Source organism: Misgurnus anguillicaudatus, chromosome 20 (genome assembly GCF_027580225.2).
Source record: "Misgurnus anguillicaudatus chromosome 20, ASM2758022v2, whole genome shotgun sequence".
In the NCBI taxonomy this organism is placed as follows: Eukaryota; Metazoa; Chordata; class Actinopteri; order Cypriniformes; family Cobitidae; genus Misgurnus; species Misgurnus anguillicaudatus.
Window position 1 is genome coordinate 34,696,418 of NC_073356.2, and position 22,204 is coordinate 34,718,621.

General features: G+C 37.0%; 1 protein-coding gene and 1 long non-coding RNA gene across 9 annotated transcripts in view; one reads left to right on the forward strand and one right to left on the reverse strand.

The window, feature by feature from the left end:
• The window catches only part of col22a1 (collagen, type XXII, alpha 1), a 114,955-nt gene that overhangs the window by 64,149 nt on the left and 28,602 nt on the right, over window positions 1–22,204 (reverse strand). The window contains exons 4-11 of one of the 4 annotated variants that reach the window (XM_073858590.1): window positions 12,601–12,681; window positions 3,800–3,911; window positions 3,535–3,658; window positions 2,954–3,229; window positions 2,063–2,143; window positions 1,622–1,738; window positions 680–724; window positions 514–576 (exon numbers count right to left, since the gene is read on the reverse strand). In XM_073858590.1, coding sequence (XP_073714691.1) covers window positions 514–576; window positions 680–724; window positions 1,622–1,738; window positions 2,063–2,143; window positions 2,954–3,229; window positions 3,535–3,658; window positions 3,800–3,911; window positions 12,601–12,681 — 899 coding nt within the window. Of the gene's footprint in view, window positions 1–513; window positions 577–679; window positions 725–1,621; window positions 1,739–2,062; window positions 2,144–2,953; window positions 3,230–3,534; window positions 3,659–3,799; window positions 3,912–4,739; window positions 5,284–12,600; window positions 12,686–22,204 lie in introns of those variants that run through there. The other 3 variants (XM_073858587.1, XM_073858588.1, XM_073858589.1) reach the window with 3 other exon arrangements.
• The window catches only part of LOC129454981 (uncharacterized), a 75,320-nt gene continuing 65,301 nt past the window's right edge, over window positions 12,186–22,204 (forward strand). For 2 of the 5 annotated variants that reach the window (XR_012359835.1, XR_012359834.1), the window contains exons 1-2: window positions 12,198–12,339; window positions 12,578–12,708. This is a non-coding gene — a long non-coding RNA (uncharacterized lncRNA). Of the gene's footprint in view, window positions 12,340–12,577; window positions 12,709–15,145; window positions 15,608–22,204 lie in introns of those variants that run through there. The other 3 variants (XR_012359832.1, XR_012359833.1, XR_012359831.1) reach the window with 3 other exon arrangements.

Sequence of the window (22,204 nt, forward strand, 5' to 3'; positions counted from 1 at the left end):
ATCGCTCAAACCACTTCAGGAGGTGGTCTGGGACGCATTTCAGATGAAACAAGACAAGTGTAAATACATCTGGTTGATGAAACCGCGTCACCCGGAAGTTAGCCGACAAATAGGCAAACAAACAAAGACGACACGCTTATTGCTCTATGGAGGGACAACAGCGAGTAAAAAAAAACTTTTTAGAACCAAATAAAAGAGTCCAATGACAAACTCGATTAGCAGAAGATCGGATTTATATCCGTTTTTACAAGAAGCATTTATGTGGCCAAATGTAAATGGAACAGTTTTAACAAATCAGATACTGTATCCGATCACAGAAAGCACATGAAGTGACCAGGTGTAAAAAGTGTTTAAGAAATAATTCTCTGAAATGACTTTACACGGACTTTAAAGCAAACTATATAAGATATACACCAATCCTAAGGTCGGTAATACTAAACGTAACAATTGTCTAAAAATATTATGTGGCTATATTAGGCGTTATATTTGATAATGTAAGTGATAGTGTCGTACACGCTCTCCTTTCTGGCCTTTGAGTCCTGGCGGTCCCTCGGCCCCTCTAAGACCAGGATCACCCTGTAGATGTACAATTTTCTCATAAGCAACCCATTTGAAATTCATCTTGTGAAGGGCACATTTTATTCATTTTAATGTTTTGATAATTGTAACGTCATGTAACCTTTTCACCCCTGGGCCCCGTGTCACCCGGTGGGCCTGTCTGACCCTGTAGGATGGGAAAGATTGAGAGAGATAGCGAAAGAAACAAGAGAATACATTTTGAAATAAGGAGGTGAGAGAAAAAAAGTATATAGAGAATGCATTGCAACATAAGTCTGAATGCATTACAAAAGAAAGTTTGATTTTAAAAATGTATATTTAGCCCTATCTATTGAAGAGTCATGCGATCAAAATTTCTAAAGCACATGACTTTACTTAGCGAAAATAACAATAACAAATAAGATGACAACCTTTTTTTTTTATGTGTACTGAACTCTTAGTAATAAGGAGCCCCTAAGAGGACATGAAGAAAAAGTTAAATAAAGTTAAGGTGAAACTATCGCATGTGCACGTGAAACTAAACGCGATAGTTTCACATGCGCACTCGAAAATATCACGTTTCGTTGCGCATGCGCACGTGAAACTATCGCGCGTGCACATGAAACTTTCGCGCGCGCACATGAAACTATTTCGTACACACGCGAAACCTTCATTTGCGCACGCGAAACTAAACTGTAAAAAAAATTCTGCATATGAAGGTTTCGCGTGAGCACATGAAAGTCCCACGTGAGCACGCAAAAGCCTCATGTGTGCACATAAAAACTAAACTTTTGATTTTTTTACTCAAATGTCACCTTAGCGGCTTGGTATAGAAATGTGCGCTTTTTATAATAAAACAATTCATGTGTCAAATAATAAATAAAGTCCTTTCAAGAATGTTTTTGAGACTTTTTTCCATTATAATCTAAGATCGTATACCACTTTACAGCATCAGCTTTTGTGTACATTGATATGCATGTACTGTAAAAAATATCAAAGGGCTGATATTAAATTTTTAACATGGTCTTGTGGCGGTTCAATCCACTTTTACACTGAATTGTGCCTTTGACCTGAACGGTCTTACCCTTTCCCCTGCGGGACAGGAGCAGTTGAATGTTGCTGGTTTCTGCTGTTCAGCACTGGTGGGTTTTGGGGTGGGCAATGGGAGCGGGGGAGCCTCAGTCACCAGAGTTTGTTCACACTGATCGGGAAAATGAACGAGGGATGAAAAAGAAAACCGAATATGTTACGAAAGAGAGAGAGGAAAGGAAAAAGAAATGGATTGCTGATCGACTCAGACCATATTATGAGACAAGACTTCCTAAACAGCTCATAAATACGCAAACATTCCAGATGACTGATGCAAATCCAGAAATGATTTTTCATCATGCTTCAAAGCCTAAAAACTTGGGAAGACTCAGAATGTTTAAAAGAAGTGCTTCGATATCCACAGGATATATTTAAATATTAATTATTTTCAACATGACATGAGAATATGTATGTTTGTGTTAGATGGGGTACTTACTGGACCACCGGGAATATCGCAGCATGTCTCCTGTTCGGCTTGTTTACCATCACAGTAGATTACCATTCTTTGGAGGTCAAACTACAGAGATCAGAAAGGGATTGACAGTCTGAATGTTGTTGTCATATTTAAACTATGAGGTATACATAAACATCACAGAAATTTACATGGTGTAACATTTAAAGGTGCAGTGTGTACATTTTAGCGACATCTAGTGGTGAGGTGCTGGTGAATTGCAACCAATGGCTCAGTCCACTGCTTACCTCTCGTTTTTTAATCACATAGAGAAGCTATCGGACAAACATGTCATCGGAGACAACCTAGTAAAAAAAGTTTGTCCATTAATGACTTCTGTAGAAACATGGCGACACAAAATGGCGACTTCCATGTAAGGGGACCCTCGGTATATGAAGATAACAAAAATCTAATTTTAAGGTAATAAACACATAACGGTTCATTATGAAAGGTCTTTATACACCACTGATAATATAGTTTTGTACAGTATTTTGCATTTCTGTCAAGAGATCTTTCTAAAAATTACACACTGCACCTTTAATGTGAAAGTATGTAAATCACTAGCAGCATTAAACAGATCTGCAAAAAAAATAAAAAATGTGAAACCCTGCCAATGCTTGGACAAACAGCTAAACCAAACCCAAGCAGTTGGTTAACAAATGTTGTGAGGTCTGGACAAGTCAGGGCCAGGACAACATAGTGACTTAGTGACAGGAACAAATCTAGTGCTTTTTGGATAGCTGTGCAAGCACAATGTACAAAACAGCATCTCCAAATGACTTATCATGATGATGACATCATGAATATGCTAATTAGTGCTTGCAACCCTCCAATCTGGCTTCTTTAGCTACTTTGCAATAGTGGAATGACACTTACGTCAATCGGAACGCTGTCATAGAGTCTCTTTCCGATGACAGTCTTTCCCTGGATATCGATATCTTCTCTGTCCTCTATAGGCAACGTCTCGATGTGTTTGCAGTCCAGGAAGAGCGACACTGATTTGGAGTCCACCCTCATGCCAATCTTATGCCAGTTACGGTCAAACAGGTTGTCCACCTCTGGGTTCTTAAAGACGGCCCGGACCGCATCCTTAGTCAGACCCACTGCGTTGTACTCCACAGCTCTGTTCTCACCATCCAAACGGATGGAGACCTGAGAAACATTGTGATTACAGACTGATTTACAACATTATAGTCATTTATGCTTCAAATAATAATTTTATTTAGGATTACACTGATAGTTTAATAAATCCTAGCTGGACAAAAGTTCAAGGTACTTGTCGACTAATCTGGTTGGGAACCATTGTCTAATCAGCTACCAAGCCTAAACAAACTACCATGTTTCAACCCTGTTAGATCCATCAGAGGAAAGAGTAGACCTATTATAGTCTGAAGAGGAAACATCTGAAATTCTCATTTGCCCCCGCGGCTTTTGTTTCAACCCAGATCAACACACACCTGAGGAATGCCGTATTTGTCATAGACCTGCCACAGGTACCAGTCTTCCTTACGAGACGTTTTCCTGAACTTAAATGTTGTCACAAAGGCGTATTCATCAGGCAGACCTTGAGATAACACATCTCTGAAACACAGATAAATAGGAGAGAAAGAGTGATAGAGAAATAAAGAAAAGAAATGCAAAACAGACTTTTATGTAATAAACCTCATGTCACTCAGAATGAATTATTCCTTTAAGCTTTTAAATAATTAATGCATAACCTACTCTGTTTTTTGGACAATTGGCATTGTCCCGAGCCTGACATAGGGGGTCTGACCGGGCTCAAACTTTTCCCCCAGAAAATCTCTCACATTGAAGTACTCCATCAAATCAAAACCTAAGACAGAGGAAAAGATATCATGATTATTTATGGCTATCAGAATATTTTTACACCAAGAACACATGGTGTATGTTTTAATATGACCACTAGATGGGGTCAATGGGAAGGGAAACAGAAACTTGGAAAATTCACTTTTAATTTGGCATTTTACAACAACAAAGCGTAACCCATATGTTCACAGTGGATGAAAATGTTATATAGTGTCTCACATACATCTGTTTTGCTATGTCACATGATAGACCAGTGTTTCCCAAACGTCTATGACGCATTACTCCAAAAACTGTAATTATACAATGTTAATAAAGTATAGTTTTAATAATTTAATATTAATTAATATTTAAAAACGCAATTTCGTACAAATTACACATTTATATAAACACAAGAAATGTCAACAGCATGATTTTACGAGTTTGTATTTCATTCCTTATAAGACGAGAGCGAGCGCGCTTTCGAGCCTTGAGGTGGATTGTGGGAATGACGGCGTCGGTGGCGCGGAGGACATCTGTGGTTTACTGAAGAAAGTTAATTGGCGGTAAGCTTGCTGTTGCTAAAATAAGTTTAGGCTGTTGTGTTTTATCAAAAAGGATTAGAATTAAATAGCAACATTTTCTAAAGAGATTACACATCACATCACTAGAACAAACCTCATATCACTTCACAACCACCTCGTATGATATGGACTTGCGTGTCACTTTGACCCATTAAAGTTAAATACAGTACTTATGACCTACCAACGACCTGCAGTGCCAATTTAGTAACTTTTACTCAAAAAATGTCGAGTTTGAGACAGAGATGGGAATGTCCCATTGGCAGCCGTTAAGTTACCTCAGTCAGTGCGTTCCAGTCAGTCACGCGTTATGGCACATTAAAACGATATTTATTGATTCAAGTTATGTAATATAACCTACAGACCAGACTGTGTTGCATATCATTTCGCTTTGTAAAAATATTTTCAAGTTTTTCATATTTTTTCGTTTTACACAAGATAGCTGCGCTGGAAGCTTCTCTGGTGTGACGTCAGATGACGCGCCATTCTAAGGTCGGGGTCAACCGATCTTCCCCGAGTTCAGAGGTCGGATATACGACTTCGTATGTCGGTCCAAACATTTTTCCCGAGTTTGAGGTGTAAAATCCGAGTTGTCTCGGATGGTGCATCAGGCCATAAAAAAGTACGACCCGAAATGACATTAATGTTTTGAAAAAATGCGTGTTTGGATATCAGCCCCACTAATGAATGCCTTCACAACCATTAAACTGCACTTGCTGCAACAGATGTTTAAAAAAACATCCTTTCATGTACAATTATGTCACTAGGGCTCATGTGTGTGTAATCTGAGGTTGGCAGTTTTGGCCATCTACCCAGTTATAGTGGCCAAACCAGGGCACTCCTATACCAATACATAGCTTGTTGCCATGGCAATGCCAGCAGGGCAAGGGCGTTGTCAAATGCTGATCTGGCCACATGCTAACGCTGGTTGGTTAAGGTTTAAAAACAGTGTGTGTGAAGTATTGGTATAATTTGGTGTGCCTGAGGTCTGGGGTGTACACGAGTCCCTAAGGACCATTCTCAGTTGATGAGCACTTGTAAGTGTGTTGTTTACCTCAGATAGGTGTGTTCATCACCCAAAAGAGGTCTTTATAAACATAGAGATTGATTATTTAAACTGAAGGAAGTTTAGGTAGTAATGTGAGATCTGTGTGTGAGAAGTCTTGTCTAGACGGGGATGTGTCGGGGGTGTATAGAAATAGTACAGTAACAGGTGGTTAAGAACATAGAAAGCAGATATTGTGTGAGGTCAAATAAAAATATATATTAAAAACAATTTGGTTTTGCTATCTCTTTCTGCTTTACAGAGAGATTTACCAAAAATAAGAGATGTCGTAATAAACCTGTATGATTTTCTGTAAAACACACAAAACATTTTAGTACCATTAAAGGCATAGTAATGAAACATGGCACAAAAAAAATGAAAATTCTTTTATCATTTACTTGCCCCCAACTTGTATACATTTATTTGTTCTGCTGAAGTGAATAAAAATAAAGATATTTTGAAGAATGTTTGAACCGAGCAGATCTGGGGCACCATTGACTTCCACAGTAAGAAAAAATAATACTATGGAATAGAGGTTGACCGATATTGGATTTGGCCGATAACTAAGGTGGGCACTATCTGCTGATAACCGATAAATTAACCAATAGTTTTTGACCATTTACTGAATTCAAACACAACACTCATAACTCATTCACTGAGCTACAACATAACACAACAAAGTTTATTACAACATTAGAATATGTAATTTTGTAATTTTAAAGTGACACCATGTAATTTTTCAACCTTCATAATACATTTTCAAGACCTTTGTGATAGTACATCGACTTTAAATAGGTTGAATGACATGTCTACCATAGCCTGACGGGGTCTGTATCACTTTTACTCGTAATTTAAAACTTAGAGTTTCTGGTAGTAACCAGAGCACAAAAAAACTACAAAATTCGACTGCTTTACGGCATACGTCACTTCCTCCACACAATTTGTTTTTAACGTGAATTTTGCTGGAGGCTACTTAAGGAGTGTAGAGAGCAGTTTCTATTATGTGACTCTGTGGCACAGTCTTTAGTGTCACGGACCTATGACACGGGCGACCCGGGTTCGATTCCCCTTTAAGGCAAATTTTTATATAAACTGTTGATTCATACATAAATGCGATGTTCTTTATAAATTACGGCGATTATATTGCATATAGTTCCCTGTATTCAGATGCTGTGTTCACGTATTTACCTTTCTTTTTACTGTGTCTATGATATTTACATTACAATCCAGGATGCTATAGCACTCAAACTTGCTCACAGTGTAAAACCAAACCCTATTCATTCACCAATCAGATCCGAGCGTTTCTCTCTTCTCTCTTCCTCATTTGCTGCGTTCCGCTGTCACTCGCGTGACGTATTACAAAGCGGCAGACCTAAACGCATCGGTTTACTTGGATTTGGAGCGATTTTCACACAAAAAAGAGGAATAACGAGCGCCATTGCGGAAAATCCTGGTGGCGAGGGAGAGAGAGAGGATGCAACAATATTTGTTTGGAAAAAGGCAAGGAAATACGTCTGGTCGTTTCTGAATTGGAAGGCTGCAGCCTCCGGAGGTCAAATATGCAGGCTGCACACGTCATCAAGCCTGGTTTATTAAGGTAAACTGAGCATTACATTCGCAAGTCATAAGCATACTGCAACAATTTACGATTAACTAAGTATAATAGTCAACTTTGTAATTGTTAATATTGTGAAATAAGACAGTCTTGATGACGTATTAGAAATACGACATCCGGAGGCTGCAACCTTCAGATTGAGAAATGGCTTCTGCCACGATGAGTTCCTCATCAGAAAGTTGTAACATGACTGCGTTTCTCCCTGTTGTCTCAAAATGTTGATCGTTTAGCATTTTAAATGTTTAGTTTTTAGTTTAGTTTTAAGGTTGGCCAGTTCCTTTCCTTTGCGACAGTGCTGCGGCGCTTGTGGGCTCTAGGGGCGCTAGAAGTGAAAAATACGTGTCTAGCACCCCCTAGTGGCCAAAAGTTTCATGGTGTCCCTTTAAGTAAAAAATATTAATACATATTAAAGGAACAGTATGTAGGATTGTGGCCAAAATTGGTATTGCAATCACAAAACTTGTGGCTAAAACTGGTACTGCAATCACACAGCTAGTGGCCAATACACAAAATGACAACATAAACATCAGTTGAGGGCTGCAACTCCACTTTTTAAATGACAATATCCTGGCCAGACCACTGTTGTCAGTGATATAAGTATTTGAAATGAAAATGATTTCTTAATGTCTAGTGACATATCAGGGCCATTTTATGATTCATTGATATACATTTCTTACATACTGTTCCTTTAACTATCAACAAACCTTAAAGTAAGCCAGTTAAAATAATACTAAACCAAAGTAACACACCAAAGAGCAATAAAACAGATTCAAAATATATAAACAGTATAGCACAAAATATTGTTCAAATTTACAGTATTGGCTGAAAATATGAACTATTGAGTATGAGTAATATAATGCATTTTATTACAGTTTCAAATAACTATTCGCAGGAAAGTTTCAACCATGTCAGTATGCAAATAAGCAGTCTAAACTTTCTTACAGAGTGCATTTTTAATTTTGGTCACGCATGCTATACCAAACAGGGCTCAAAATTAACTTTTTTATTTGGTAGCACTGGTGCTCCCAACTTTAAAGAGTTAGGAGCACCAGCAAAAATTTAGGCGCATCCATCCAAAAATTAAAAAGTACCACAACTACAATGTAAATGTTAATAGATTTATTTTATTAAAAATAAAACACCACCACCAGGCTTTACACGTCCTATGGCCAGCATTTAAAAGTTGGTCTTCTATTTTATGCTTTTTTGCTGCATAAATTCCTAAATTAATACCCAAATGCTGTTGAAATAGTATAGCAGCAATAATAATTTAACAATTACAGGTCACATGATTAAGATTACATAGAAAATCTAGCAAACACGTAAAACACTGAATAATTGTGACATTACAAAAGTGACCCTAATATAGAAGGCTAATATATATTGGTATTGATAACTGCATTACCAGGATGCTTTTACTACTAAATAGGCAATGTTTTAAAAAATACAACAAAAACATACCATCAGCATTGTCGTATTCCACAGCAACATGGACCACAAGGATGTTTGTCGAATGTCCATTCACCAGCGCATGCGCACATACACCATCAAACACACTTTGACAGACAGGTCGGTGTCTCCATCAATAATAAACACATTTGTCATGACACGTCTTGTGTTTTTGGCACTTTCGCCATGTTTACGCAAGGTACGTCTGGCGCTTAAAATGTTTTGATTCCGCCATTAACGCCGTTTTACAGGATTTACAGTAAACAGTTACATTTTCATAGACACTCGAAATCTTTAAGCCACTCTCTCTGAAAGGTTTAACGTCAACTCGTATTTTCCGGTGGTGGAGTTACATTTGAATCCCGATCGTCGTCAAAGAAACAGTAATAACCTTGGCTGTAATCGTCTCGCTCTCGTCATGCTCGCGACGCGTTCGTCTTTTCACATTTCCGCGCTTCACTGAAACAAGGAATGACTGACGCTCATATTAGCCAATCTGCGGTCTTCATTAAACGCAAGAACTTAATGGTGAAATTTGATTGGTTATGTATCGTTGGAGAGAACACTGAACCTGGGACAGCGCCAGCACGCAGGATCACAATCAATTCGCGTCACAACAAAATGGGCAGTCGCACAAATGCTCCCAAATATATTTTAAGGTCGCACAGATTAAATTTCGGTCGCATATGCGACCAAAATGGTCGCAATTTCGAGCCCTGAATAGAGGTCGACCGATATTGGATTTGGTCGATAACGATAACTAAGGTGGGTGCTATCTGTCGATAACCAATAAATTAACCGATAGTTTTTGACTATTTACTGAATTCAAACACAACACTCATAACTCATTCGCTGAGCTACAACATAACACAACAAAGTTTATTACAACATTAGAATACAGATTTGACAAAATAATTTGTAATTTTAAGTAAAAAATATTAATATATATATATTAACTATCAAGTCAACAAACCTTAAAGTAAGCCAATTAAAATAATACTAAACCAAAGTAACACACAAAAGAACAATAAAACAGATTCAAAATATATAAACAGTATAGCATGAAATATCATTAAAATTTACAGTATTGGCTGAAAATAAATAGTATATGAACTATTTAGTATGAGTAATATAATGCATTTTATTACAGTTTCAAATAACTATACGCAGGAAAGTTTCAACCATGTCAGAATGCAAATAAGCAGTCAAAACTTTCTTACAGAGTGCATTTTTAATTTTGGTCACGCATACTATACCTTAAGAACCAGAAAAAAACAATGAATGATAGTTATTTTTATTGTTATCGGTGGCGATCAATCGGCAAATTCGATGAATCGGTCGACCTCTACTATGGAAGTAAATGGTGCCCCAGTTTGTTTATAATTTTTTTTTAAATATCTTCATTTGTGTTCAGCAGAACAAATTATATTTACATAAGTAGGACAACACAAGGGTGAGTAAATGATGACAGAATTTTTATTTTTCTGTGAGCTATTCCTTTAAAGTTTATGTCTATACACAGCTGGTCTATCATTATAGATTAAAATGAACATCTGCAATTTTTGGATAAACTATCGCTTTAATAAATCTGCTTAAATTGTTAGTTACTAAACGTCTGGAGGTTTACAGCCCTATACAATAAGTGAGAAGTTTCTCCAGGTGTCCTTGCTGTTGTCATGTTTTATTCAAGCGCTGAGATTAATTCGTTCATTTGTTTGATTTCACACATTGTTTAGCTCTCAATCCAGCTGTTTATGTTTCATCAGCTCATTTTCACCATGTTGTTTGTCTGTGCGTCTCCATGCGTGAAGCTCAACGTTCTCCCAGCACCGCCTGGAGGAACCTCGCATGAACAGAGGGATCTGTAATTTGGCCCTGGCAAGTGAAAGCGTATAATCAAGACGAGTCTTATTTTAAACAGTGAGGGAGAGGCCGGGTCGGCTCTGTGGCTCAGCGCAGATGAGAGTGACTTTGATGCAGGCACACAACGCCCTTATCGTCTGGCCACCAGCCCTCCGAAAAGAACTATGTCACCGCATGACAGCGTTGCGACAGCATTTTAACGCTGTCACAGTGTGTCAGGACAGCGTATGACAAACATGGTCTATGATTTAGATACCTCTGTTGAAAACAGCTGGATTGCTAGTCTTAGTTGGTTAAAGATGGTCTTCCAGTCTAGTCATGCTGGTGCGAGCCGAAGTTAACGAAGAAGTGTGTGCATTTGTTGGTATATGCATATATACCGTATGCATCATATGCTGCCTTTTTAAAACAAAGTAGTCATTTTTTAAGATTAATTTCAGGATGCATTTGGAAAACATACCTCCGTCAAAATTAATCAGAATTACGGTGACAAAATGCCTACACTGCAAAAAAAAAGACATTCTTACTTGGTATTTTTGTTTTGTTTTCAGTACAAATATCTAAAAATTCTTACATCAAGGTGCACTTTGTTGATAAGCAAAATTACATAAGACAATAAGTCTAGTTTTTAGACAAAAAATATCAAATTTAAGTGAATTTTGTTTTTGGACCCCAGGGAGTTAAAATCTTAAAAATCTGCCTACACTGCAAAAAAGTATTTACAAGAAAAAAATATCAAAAAATTCTTAAATTAAGATGCTTTTTCTTGGTGAGCAAAACGACAAAGAAAATTAGTCGAAAAATATCAAATTTAAGTGATTTTGTGCATAAAACAAGCAAAAAACTCTGCCGATTAGGTAAGCAAAAAAAAATATATATATATTTTTTTTTCTTATATCATTTTTTGCAGTGTATGCAACAAAAAAAAATTTAATAGATTTTGTCCATAAAACAAGCAATAAATCTGCCAATGGGGTAAGCAGATTTTTCTTGAATTTTTCTTGAATTAAGTGTTTAAGAAAAATGTTCAAGATTTTTTTGCTTACCCCATTGGCAGATTTTTTTGCTTGTTTTATGCACAAAATCACTTAAATTTGACATTTTCAGTCTAAAAACTAGACTTATTTTCTTGAGTCATTTTACTCATCAAAAAAAGCATCTTAATTTAATTTAATTTTTAGATATTTTTACTGAAAACAAGACAAAAATACTAAAAAAAATGTTTTCTTGAAAATCATTTTTGCAGTGTGGGGAAAGCAAATTTTTCTTAATTTTTTCTTGAATGTAGTGTTTAGATTTTTTGCTTGTTTTATGCACAAAATCACTTAAATTTGATATTTTCGGTCTAAAGACTTATTTTCTTGAGTCGTTTTACTCATAAAAAAGCATCTTACTTTAATTTTTTAGATATTTTTACAGAAAACAAGACAAAAATACAAAAAAAATGTTTTCTTGAAAATCATTTTTGCAGTGTGGGGTAAGAAAAACTTTCTTGAATTAAGTGTTTAAGAAAAAAGTCAACTTGTATCAAGATTTTCTTTTTTTACCCTACAGGCAGATTTTTGTAAAAATACACAAAAAATAAACTAAACTTCTAACGCCAACATCATAGGGGTGAAAGCAAAACGTAGAAAATTGTGGTCGTACAATTTAATACAAATTAGCACCTCGTAAAATCTGTACGAATTGCTATGAGACTGTTGATGCAATAAATCTGTAAAACATGTAGTCATTTTCTGGCAAAGGTAAGATCGAGTTTGTCTCTCTCACTTTTAGTCTGTTTTTTAACTTTAGATGGATGAATTTGAGTGGGAGTCTTAGAGAGGAACTCAGAACCCCCTGAGGACCCAAACACAACATCCTCCAAATCTGTGTAACCACTAACTCCGCATTTCTTTGAATAGAAGTGAGCCAAAGATTTCTCATTTCTAAACCTCAAAGTGTCTCGCTCTAAAGTCTCATCATGTTGTTAAGCATTACAATCTTTGGAAATAATGAGGTTTTATTTTTAGTTCAAAGTTGTTGTAGTTTATGGTATTAATAAAATCATTACCATAATAGGGACAAAATTGAGACTCCATATGTCAGAATCCTTATACTATGTATGTAATGAACTATGAACTTAATATTGATTTTGGTTTAAGGTACAGTAAGATCAGGATGTTACCTGGGACCTCTGTCTGTCCTGCACTGGTGCTGTTTTTCCTGAAGCGACCAGCCTGGACCTTCATGTTGGGACAAAGGACATCTGCAAAGAGAAAGACAGGAATAACAGGTGAACTTATTTTTGCAATGCAAACTTTGGTTTTAATGACCTCACACTGCATAGTATTTGAAATATGGGGAGTTATTTATTTCTGTGGTTAGAAACATAATATTTTCATTCCTATTTGGGGCAACTTAAACTTTAAAAAAAACGGGTTTTCTCAACAATGGATGAATTGTCCAAACATCTGTTTATATGTACTGGAAGCAGACTTTATTATTAATATATATATATAATGGGAAAATGTTTGTTGACATTTTATTGTACACACTCCATGTGCACAAGAAATCTATGGTGGTGTTTTGGTCAGTAGCAAATGATTTAACAAATGTTACATTATGAGCACAGTTTGCATGATGTTTTCCAGTACTGAGTAACTAAATTCACAGATAAGATTTATTTATTGTCTTTAAAGGATTAGTCCATTTTCTTAAAAAAAAAAATGCAGATAATTTACTCACCACCATGTCATGTCCAAAATGTTGATGTCTTTCTTTGTTCAGTTCAGAAGAAATTATGTTTTTTGAGGAAAACATTCCAGGATTTTTATTTTATTTTAATGGACTTTAATGGACCCCAACACTTAACAGTTTTAATGCAGTTTAAAATTACAGTTTCAAAGGAATCTAAACAATCTCAAACGAGACACAAGGGTCTTATCTAGCGAAACGATTGTCATTTTTGGCAAGGACAATAAAAAATATGCACTTTTAAACCACAACTTTTCGTCTTCCTATGGTCCTGTGACGCGCCAGCGCGACCTCACTTAAATCATCACGTCAAGAGGTCACGGATGACATCTGCGAAACTACGCCCCAGCGTTTACAAGTGTGGAGAATGAGGACTGTTCCAATGTTGTTATATGTTGAATGATACTAATTAATGTCTTTGTGTCAGTTTATTGTTTAAAATGGTCCGCAAATGTGCGTTTCAGATATGTAACACGTGACCTTTCCACGTCATTACGCACAGGACCGGAGCAAGACGAGAAGTTGTGGTTTAAAAGTGCATATTTTTTATTTTTCTTGCCAAAAATGACAATCGTTTCGCTAGATAAGACCCTTATGCCTCAGTTGAGATTGTTTAGAGTCTTTTAAAATTGCACTTTTAAACTGCATTAAAACTGTTAAGTATTGGGGTTCATTAAAGTCCATTAAAATGAGAAATATCCTGGAATGTTTTCCTCAAAAAACATAATTTCTTCTCGACTGAACAAAGAAAGACATCAACATTTTGGATGACATGGTGGTGAGTAAATTATCTTGAATTTTTTTTTAAGAAAATGGACTAATCCTTTAGGGAAGAGTTCCCTCAAAATAAAAATTAAGCCATTTACTCACCCCTAAACCATCCTACTGTAGGTGTATATGGCTTTCTTCTTTCAGCCAAAAACAGTTAAAGTTGTATTAAATACTAAATAGTATCCTGATTCTTTGCTTTATAATGGCATTGGATAGTGCCCCATTTTAAAGCTTAAAAAGCCCATCCAACCATCAAAAACTGATCCATACAGTTATTAAACGTTTTCTGAGGCAAAGCGTCAGGTTTTTGGGTTTTACACTTTATAATAAGAGTCCATGAGTCATAATGAACTAAGACATCAATGTATTTTTACTTAAAAATGAACTTAAGAGTCTCATGAAGATTCATCATTAAGTACAACATGCCATGTGTTGAGTCATCATGAGTCATGTTGTAGTTAATGATGACTTTTCATTAGTTTATGTTTAGTACATGCCTTAACTCCGCATTAGTTCATATTTAAGTAAGAATTCATTTAGGTATTAGTTCATCATTATTCATGGACCCTTATTATAAAGTGTTACCGGTTTTTGTAAGGAAACATTATTATTTCAGACTATATTAATTTTGGCCGTACACAAGTTGGAGGAAGGCGTACCAAAAAACCCATCACTTCACCAAGTTTTTTTTTTAATGGATGGATGCTTTTTGGAGCTTTAAAAATGGGGCACCATCCAATGCCATTTTACAGCTGAAAAGAGCCAGGATATTATCTGAAAAAGAAAGTTAAATACACCTAGGATGGCTTGAGAGTAAAATGTAACCTCTGTTACCTCACATCTTATTTAGAGTTTCTTAACAAGTCTTAATGCAAAAATCCATTTAAGTATGATCATTTTTCATCAAATTCTTCCAAGACAAAAATATCTGCACTACACCATCCATTCATAACAAAACTTTATTCTTTAGGATACACATCTGAGAACAAGTTAAAAAAAACTTTGTAATAAATCTTCAGAAGAAACACATGAGACAAAGTTGCTACTTAAATGAAACATTTAGTAACTAAGAACACAAGTCTCCTGCCCTATAAATGAGCAATAAAATGTTTCTGTTTGAAGAGGTAAAACGTTACTGGCATTTGAAGGAAATGAACAGTTGTGTGTTACTGTGATACAATCTATCTTCTTCTCTATGTGTGAAGACAGACTGTTAGATGATCCATTCCATCTCTAAGCAGAGTTGCGCGTGGCATAACTTATGACTCCAGGATGTTGGACATGGATATGAGGTTATGCTTGAGTACTAAAGTATCCTCTGAGTCCTGATAATTTGTGACGTACAAATGGGCAGATTTGAAATGCCGACACGTAGCTCGTGAAAGACGTGGTGACAGGAGGAAAGCACTGGTAGCAGGACTCTCTTTACTATGGTATTTGTGATGGGAATGTGCTATTTGTAGAAAGGATCTCTTGCTATTGCTAAGCAATGATACTAATATTAGATATACTAACTAGTGGATACGTTGTTATTTATTTGTTTGGTTTTCTGGCACATGTAAAGAAAGGAGAGTAATAGATAGGAGATGGTGACGGGGAAATGTTGCAATTCAGATTGAGCCATCCCATCATCCACACAGGGCAGTATGTTGCTGCTGAATATACATTAAGCTTTTCTAAAGGAACAGTTTACCCATTAATAAAAAATTAGAAATAGATTGTCAGTCCAAATCTATTGATATGTCGTTCTAAAACTGTTGATATGTTATAATACATTTACATGCCATGTGGTATATTTATGATTTTTTTTATCATCAGAAATTGGGTGTCAAATATCCTTAACGCCAAAGATAACAATAACATGAAGTGCAAATAAATGATTTTCATTTTTGGGTGAAATAGTCAATTAGCTGAGAGCATTGCATAAACAGCACAAAAGTTCAAACGCAGGGAACACACATGCTGATAAAAATGTAAAGCGTAATGCACTGTAAGTCACTTTGGTTAAAAGCATCTGCCAAATGCACAAATGTAAAAAACAGCTTGAAGTCTGATGGCAGCAGGTGGTCAAGCTTCATTTTCTTTTGTAATGGCTCAACTAAAGACCTTAACTCTTTCCCCGCCAGCATTTTTAAGAAAAAGTTGCCATGCAGCGCCAGCATTTTTTTTTATTTTAACAAAAGTTTAATGTGTTCAAGAACATTTTGTTCTTTAAATATATAAATACAAAATATCAAATGAAAGAACAAACCCTCTGCTTTCCAACAAAAAAAGGGAAAAAATATGTTCATTTGTTTTCATTTTATCTGCCTGTCAAATATGGGTACGTTTCTTCAAAAACACCAAATTGTGAGCAAAAAGCTGAAATAATTGAATTTTTGTAAAGGACTTTAGTAAGCGATTTGATTCAGAACGATGATCAAAACATACAACAGAGCAGTGGCGGCCATTGACTTCTTTTTTCAAGGGCGCTCAATGCGAAGTTCGCCACAACATGTATGTAGCCCATCATGTGTGTGGTTACTTTTTTCAAATTATTTGTTCTGCATGTCGAGAGATCCTGTGTGCATCACGTGACGCATAATCTCACGTGTAATCAGAGTTTACTGTTAAGCGAGTGTCTTGCCTGTATTTTGTGAACGTGAGCGTCTCCTTAATCATAAACTCGTTTTAACGCATATGCAGCAGGCACTTATTTTGACAAAACAAGTGATGCACATGGTTCACATGACGCCACAAACACATATTTTGAAAATGCAAGCAACACACATGACACTCCGAACACTTATTTTGAATTAGTGCCCCTTGGATGAGCAGTCACGAGCCACAGTTTTTGCTGTTTTTGAATCAGTAGATGCTTTAGTGTTTTATAAGTTGGGTAAGAGCACCACGTAGTGGATAATAGCGGAAATATAGATTGCAGTAAAAACTCGTCAGGGAAGCGTTATTGTCAAGGAAGTGTTTTCTCTTAATTGACGAGACAACTCTGCAAAGAGTTAAAGCTCACATAACACACGCTGTTTCTGCATTTCTGATGTTAATCTGGAGTACCTATAGAGTAGTATGACATCCTTTATATCTCCGAAGAGTCTTCAGTTTAATCAGATTTATAAAAGAAAGATTAGCTTTACCGAATATTTCCGATAACGTACGAAAAAATTAAGAAGGAGGAGTTACTACCGCGGGTGGAGCGAGTACGAGTCACGCGACACTATACAACACTGTTTAACTTATGATTCACTACATGTTCGTGTCATTTATATAATATGCACGTGCATATTTACAATTTAAGACAGAAGTCTTACTTACCGCATGCAACTCGTCACCCGGTTGGGAAAATTCAGTGCATCAAACACACACGCAAAACCCCCGGATAATAAACTATATCCATTGTTTTCATAAGGCTGGATTTCTTCTCCTTACATCCAAAAACACACTTCATCTTTCGTGCCATTGTTGAGTTTTGAAATTAAACAAAGCTGTCTCGCGTGATAAGATGTTTGCAAGTGCTAGCGTCTCCCGCTGATTGACGGGTGGGCGGGGTTTCCCGGGGGAAGTGCCCATATAAAGAAGTGATACGTATAGAAAACCCCTGAAACGTCAGTTGGACCTGTAATCGAAAAAAACTTTCCGAAACTTGTACGAACCCTGGCGAAGTGCATTCGGCACAGAAATACTCTGTAACACGTCCAACTGCTTTTTTGACACTTTGACTATGTTTAGCAAGAAGAAACAACTCTATAACTGTGTTAATAAGTCAGAATGCTTGAAATACCATTGAACCCCCCCTTTAAACTTTCGCCAACGTTAGCTAAAGCATTATTCGGACGGGATTAGTTTTCAAAATGATGTTTGAGTTTCAACTTGTCCCCCGCGACGTCTGTGATTTTTATGTACCGATTTGGACGAGATTTAAATTCTCAAGCTATTCCAGAGATGGGAGTGTCTGTTTCATGCATTTGGGGATTGCAGAAGATCATGTGCTCCGGATACGCGTGTTTGTAATGTTTGATATTTTGCTTTAAATGTAATTTATTAATTTAACTTTAACAAATCAAAAGAACTTACAAATCCTAGCCTACGTGTTTTATATAACTGCTGCTTACAATAAACCCAAAGAAATGAGGTTATAGTGATTAAAAACAATTTAATATCTTTATTAATTAACATTACTATTCCGGAGTTAACCAAAATAATGTTGAGTTTATCTTATACTGATATTACAGTGGCCAGTCTTAACAATGTATGTAATTATTTTATTTCGCTGAATGGAAAAAACATCCATATCTGAATGAATGAATGAATCAGGAAGTACAATATAAGCATGTTAGTAAGACCTTACGGCAGATCACGTTGGCCAAAACACGAAAAAAAAAACATAGCGTTTTTAAAAGATATTGTGGGCAAACACAAACATTTGCATCCGGATGGGATTAAAGTTCTCAGAGGACCTCTGAGTTCGGCGAAAAACAGTAGGTGAATCGCTCTGGAATTCTTACGGAGGTCGTCAGACAAAAACACAGACATGGCCGATTCGGACGGGATTAAAAACACAGAGGACGTCTGAGAAGCACTGATTTTCTGATTTTCTCAGAGGTCCCTTTGTAAAACTAATCCCGTCCGAATAGGGCTTAAGTTTGACCTACTGTATATGTAAGTGTAACTGGTGTAGATTGAGAGAAAGCATGGTTATAGATGTGCGGTAAGTAGGAAATGTTCTCAGTAAGTGGCAAAAAAATTCAGGAATCATCAAAATTCAAGTAAATAGTGTATAATGTTAGTTATTTTGAGGAAAACATTAAGGTAATTACTTTTGCAGTAAAGGTTATCCATGCATTCAGGAATTCTCCTCAACTGACTTATAATAATAATAATAAAAAAAATCTTTTAATATGGCAGAATAATGAATAAAATCACACCACAATACCAAAATCTCTCTCTTTCTCTCTCTCTCTCTCTCTTGCTCTCTCTCTTTCTCGCACGCTCTCACATGCACACACTCCTGGCATGCACCAAACCACAGCGGCTGATCGCGTCCCTGACAATCATGTATGATCAGACCCTGTAATTTTCTTTAATCGCTCCTATAAAAAGCGCTTTGTAGCGTTTAAGTGGCCTCGGCCCCATACAGTTCCACTTTACAGAGCCCGGGTCAATTGACGCAATTACATCTCTGTTTGATACACCGTCCTTAGCATTACCCACCCAAAACCCCACACCCCTGGAGCGCGTCCCTGCCCTGCTCCAAACATCAGCCATCCCGACCACGAAAAACTCCAACCCGGGATCCAGTTCGGTTGAGCAAAGAGCACCAGTTGTATTTTAACCTCCTAAGACCCAAGCTTTGGTTTGGCTTGCATTTTAGATTTCTTCCAGCTATTTGGGGTTAGGAAGAACCAATAAATATAATAACCAAATATTTTTCTTTGAATATAATGCAGTCCATGTCCGTGTACAACAGGTTCCATACACAGAATTAAGTATGATGGTGCACATATGTGGACACACCAGGAGGTTAAAGTACAGCTGTGTGCCAAGTACAGCTGAGACATATTGGTTAAGTAAACTAATCCTGAGATAAATAACCTGCATGTTCTTTTGATCTCAGCTTTCCTAAAACTTAAAGTTCATCTCTAAATTCTTGGCAGTATTTGCGCTAGAAAATTTTTGGGGTATTGATGGTTTAGTTATAAAGCAGTCCTCGACATGATTCGGCCAGGCATGACATTCCTGGATCTACATCCTTTTGATGGACCTGGAACAACATTAACATGCAGTCCTTAAATTTTATGGGATACCAGAATCTAAGGCCCATTTAATTGACAAACATTTCTTTTGCTTAATTTAAGTCTTGTAAATGTAAGCCGTGTCCTGGTTGTTGAGTATCTGTGCTTGTGACTTGAAAGTCTCGAGTTCGGTCTTAAAGAGATGCAACCTGTCATTTAAAGAATGACATCACTGTACTCTTAAACTTGCCACTTAGCCCCATGGTTTCTCCTATTGGGGGGCCGATGCTATAATTGGCTGTAGTCATAAGTGACATGAAACCAATTAAATGTGGTGGTCCATAAAGACTTGTTTTTGACATTACCCATTTCCTTTGACTGGCTAAATGACAAAGCAATGAAAAGCCTGCCGTGCGTCATTGTTGAAATGGTGGCACATATGAGTGCTTTCTAACTGCGCTGCACTAAGGGCAACTTCCTTCAGCTGTGGGATAAAGGCTATAATTTACAGCGTGGCCATGAAACTAAAACGATGCTGGTACTGAACAGTTTGTTTGCTGCATTTGCCTTAAAGTCACCATAAAAAAATTCTCAATTTTTTATTATTAAATAGGGTGGGGCTATTGGGGACCACGCCCAACTTCCAATGATCCAATTAGTTCCCAGTGGATGCAATGAAGTCCCGCCCTACATTTTTTCCACAATTTAGAAGATCTTTTACTTAGATCGTCATGATAGGGAAATAAAGACAATCCCAATTTTTGTTTCATGCCGATTTTAAGGTTTTGTTTGCATTTATTTTCTTGTTTGTCACTTACTTATTTCTTAGATGATATTGTGTATGCATTATACTAAAATGTATTTATTGCAAAAACCAGCAAAATTTTTCATTAAAATATAAATCAGTCAATATAAATTACGATTCACTTGCGATATTTTTATATTCTCAATAAAACAGATGCAATATACACATTTATACTTTAAAGGTGCATTGTGTAACTTTTAGGAATATCTCTTGGCAGAAATCCAATATAATATACATAACTAAATGATACGTGCTGGATAAAGACCCTACATAATAAACTGTATTGTTTTTATTACCTTAGAATGAGACGTTTTTATCTACATACATTGCGGGTGTCTTTACCGACATGCCGACATGTTTCTACAGTAGCCCTAAATGAACAAGCTGCTCTTTCATTGTCTTATGCTGCATACACAGCAAACGTTTCTCGCTCTAGATTACTCTTGGGATTTAAATTGCTCTAGATTACTAATATTTTGAACTTGCGCGTAAACGCGTTTGGGGAAAATAGCAATTGCTTCGCCTAATTTGCGTCATTTGCATCGCGCGAGTTTGAGTCTATTGACATTTTTGCATTGACTTTATATGTAATCTACTCACAAATCGCTGAATTCGCATTTGATGTGTACGCCCCATTAGACGACGACATGTGTGTCCCGTGGCAGCTACCGTAGTTTCTCATTGCGTTTTAAAATTGAGGTTGATTGCAATTCGCAATCTCACCACTAGATGCCACAAAAACCACATTATGCGGCTTTCACATAGGATGCGGTGTGCGCTGCGCTCGCCGCTGGGTTCAGCGCAGCCAAGCGATTTGTGCTCTGATGGCCAGACCAAAGTAGGAGGGGTTTTCAATAAATTACTACAGTGTTTATATTTGCGTTAAATAGTCGACGAGGAATACAGAGACTGATGTTGCTCGTCTCCATTTCACGTAACTTTAAGCATACCTACAACAAGCTGCTTGACTTAAAACACACCTGACATGCCAACTTGAATTGCTACGTGTTTCCATGAGACGGCTTTCCTTCCGATGTCTCTGTAGGAGCATAAACTTGTATAATAAAGCCCTTAGAATCCCGAGTATAAGCTTTCGTCCATTTTGCTTGTTTGGATGCCCCGTTTCTATTGGCCGCGCGGGTAATCGTCACAGAGCGCAGCACAAAAGTTAAACTATGTTGAACTTTGTCCGCTGCGCTCGCGCTTTGCTCGGCGCAACAAAAAACCGCCCTCGCGCGGCGCAAGCCATTGAAATGAATGGGTTTCATAGCGCAGCGCACACCGCATCCTATGTGAAAGCCGCATTACTCCTTTAAAATAGCATGGAAACCTTTTACTTTAAACGTGATTTATAAAAGTTATCATTTTCAGATTTAAAATAGAAAAAAGATGAAATCATTATTATTTATTTAACAATAAGCCGGCTGATAAAGTCTTGTCAGCAAAATAAAGTCTTAGGTGTTGTGCACACCATAAATTTTTAAACATTTTTTCAGCCGAGTGCTTTGGTAGATGTGATACTTCAGCTATGAGCCAGTTGGTTGCTGTGGTAATGTCCCCCCCCCTCCTCCACTGTGATTGGACGGCCGTGTGAGAACTGACATAGACGAACGGAGCTTTTCACCCAAAGTTGAATATTTTTAGGCGGGGAGGAAAACCGCTAGCTGCTGGCTTTTTTGAAAAACGCAGAGCTTCTATTGGAAACAATTGAAAACATGCGCCTGGCGCGGGCG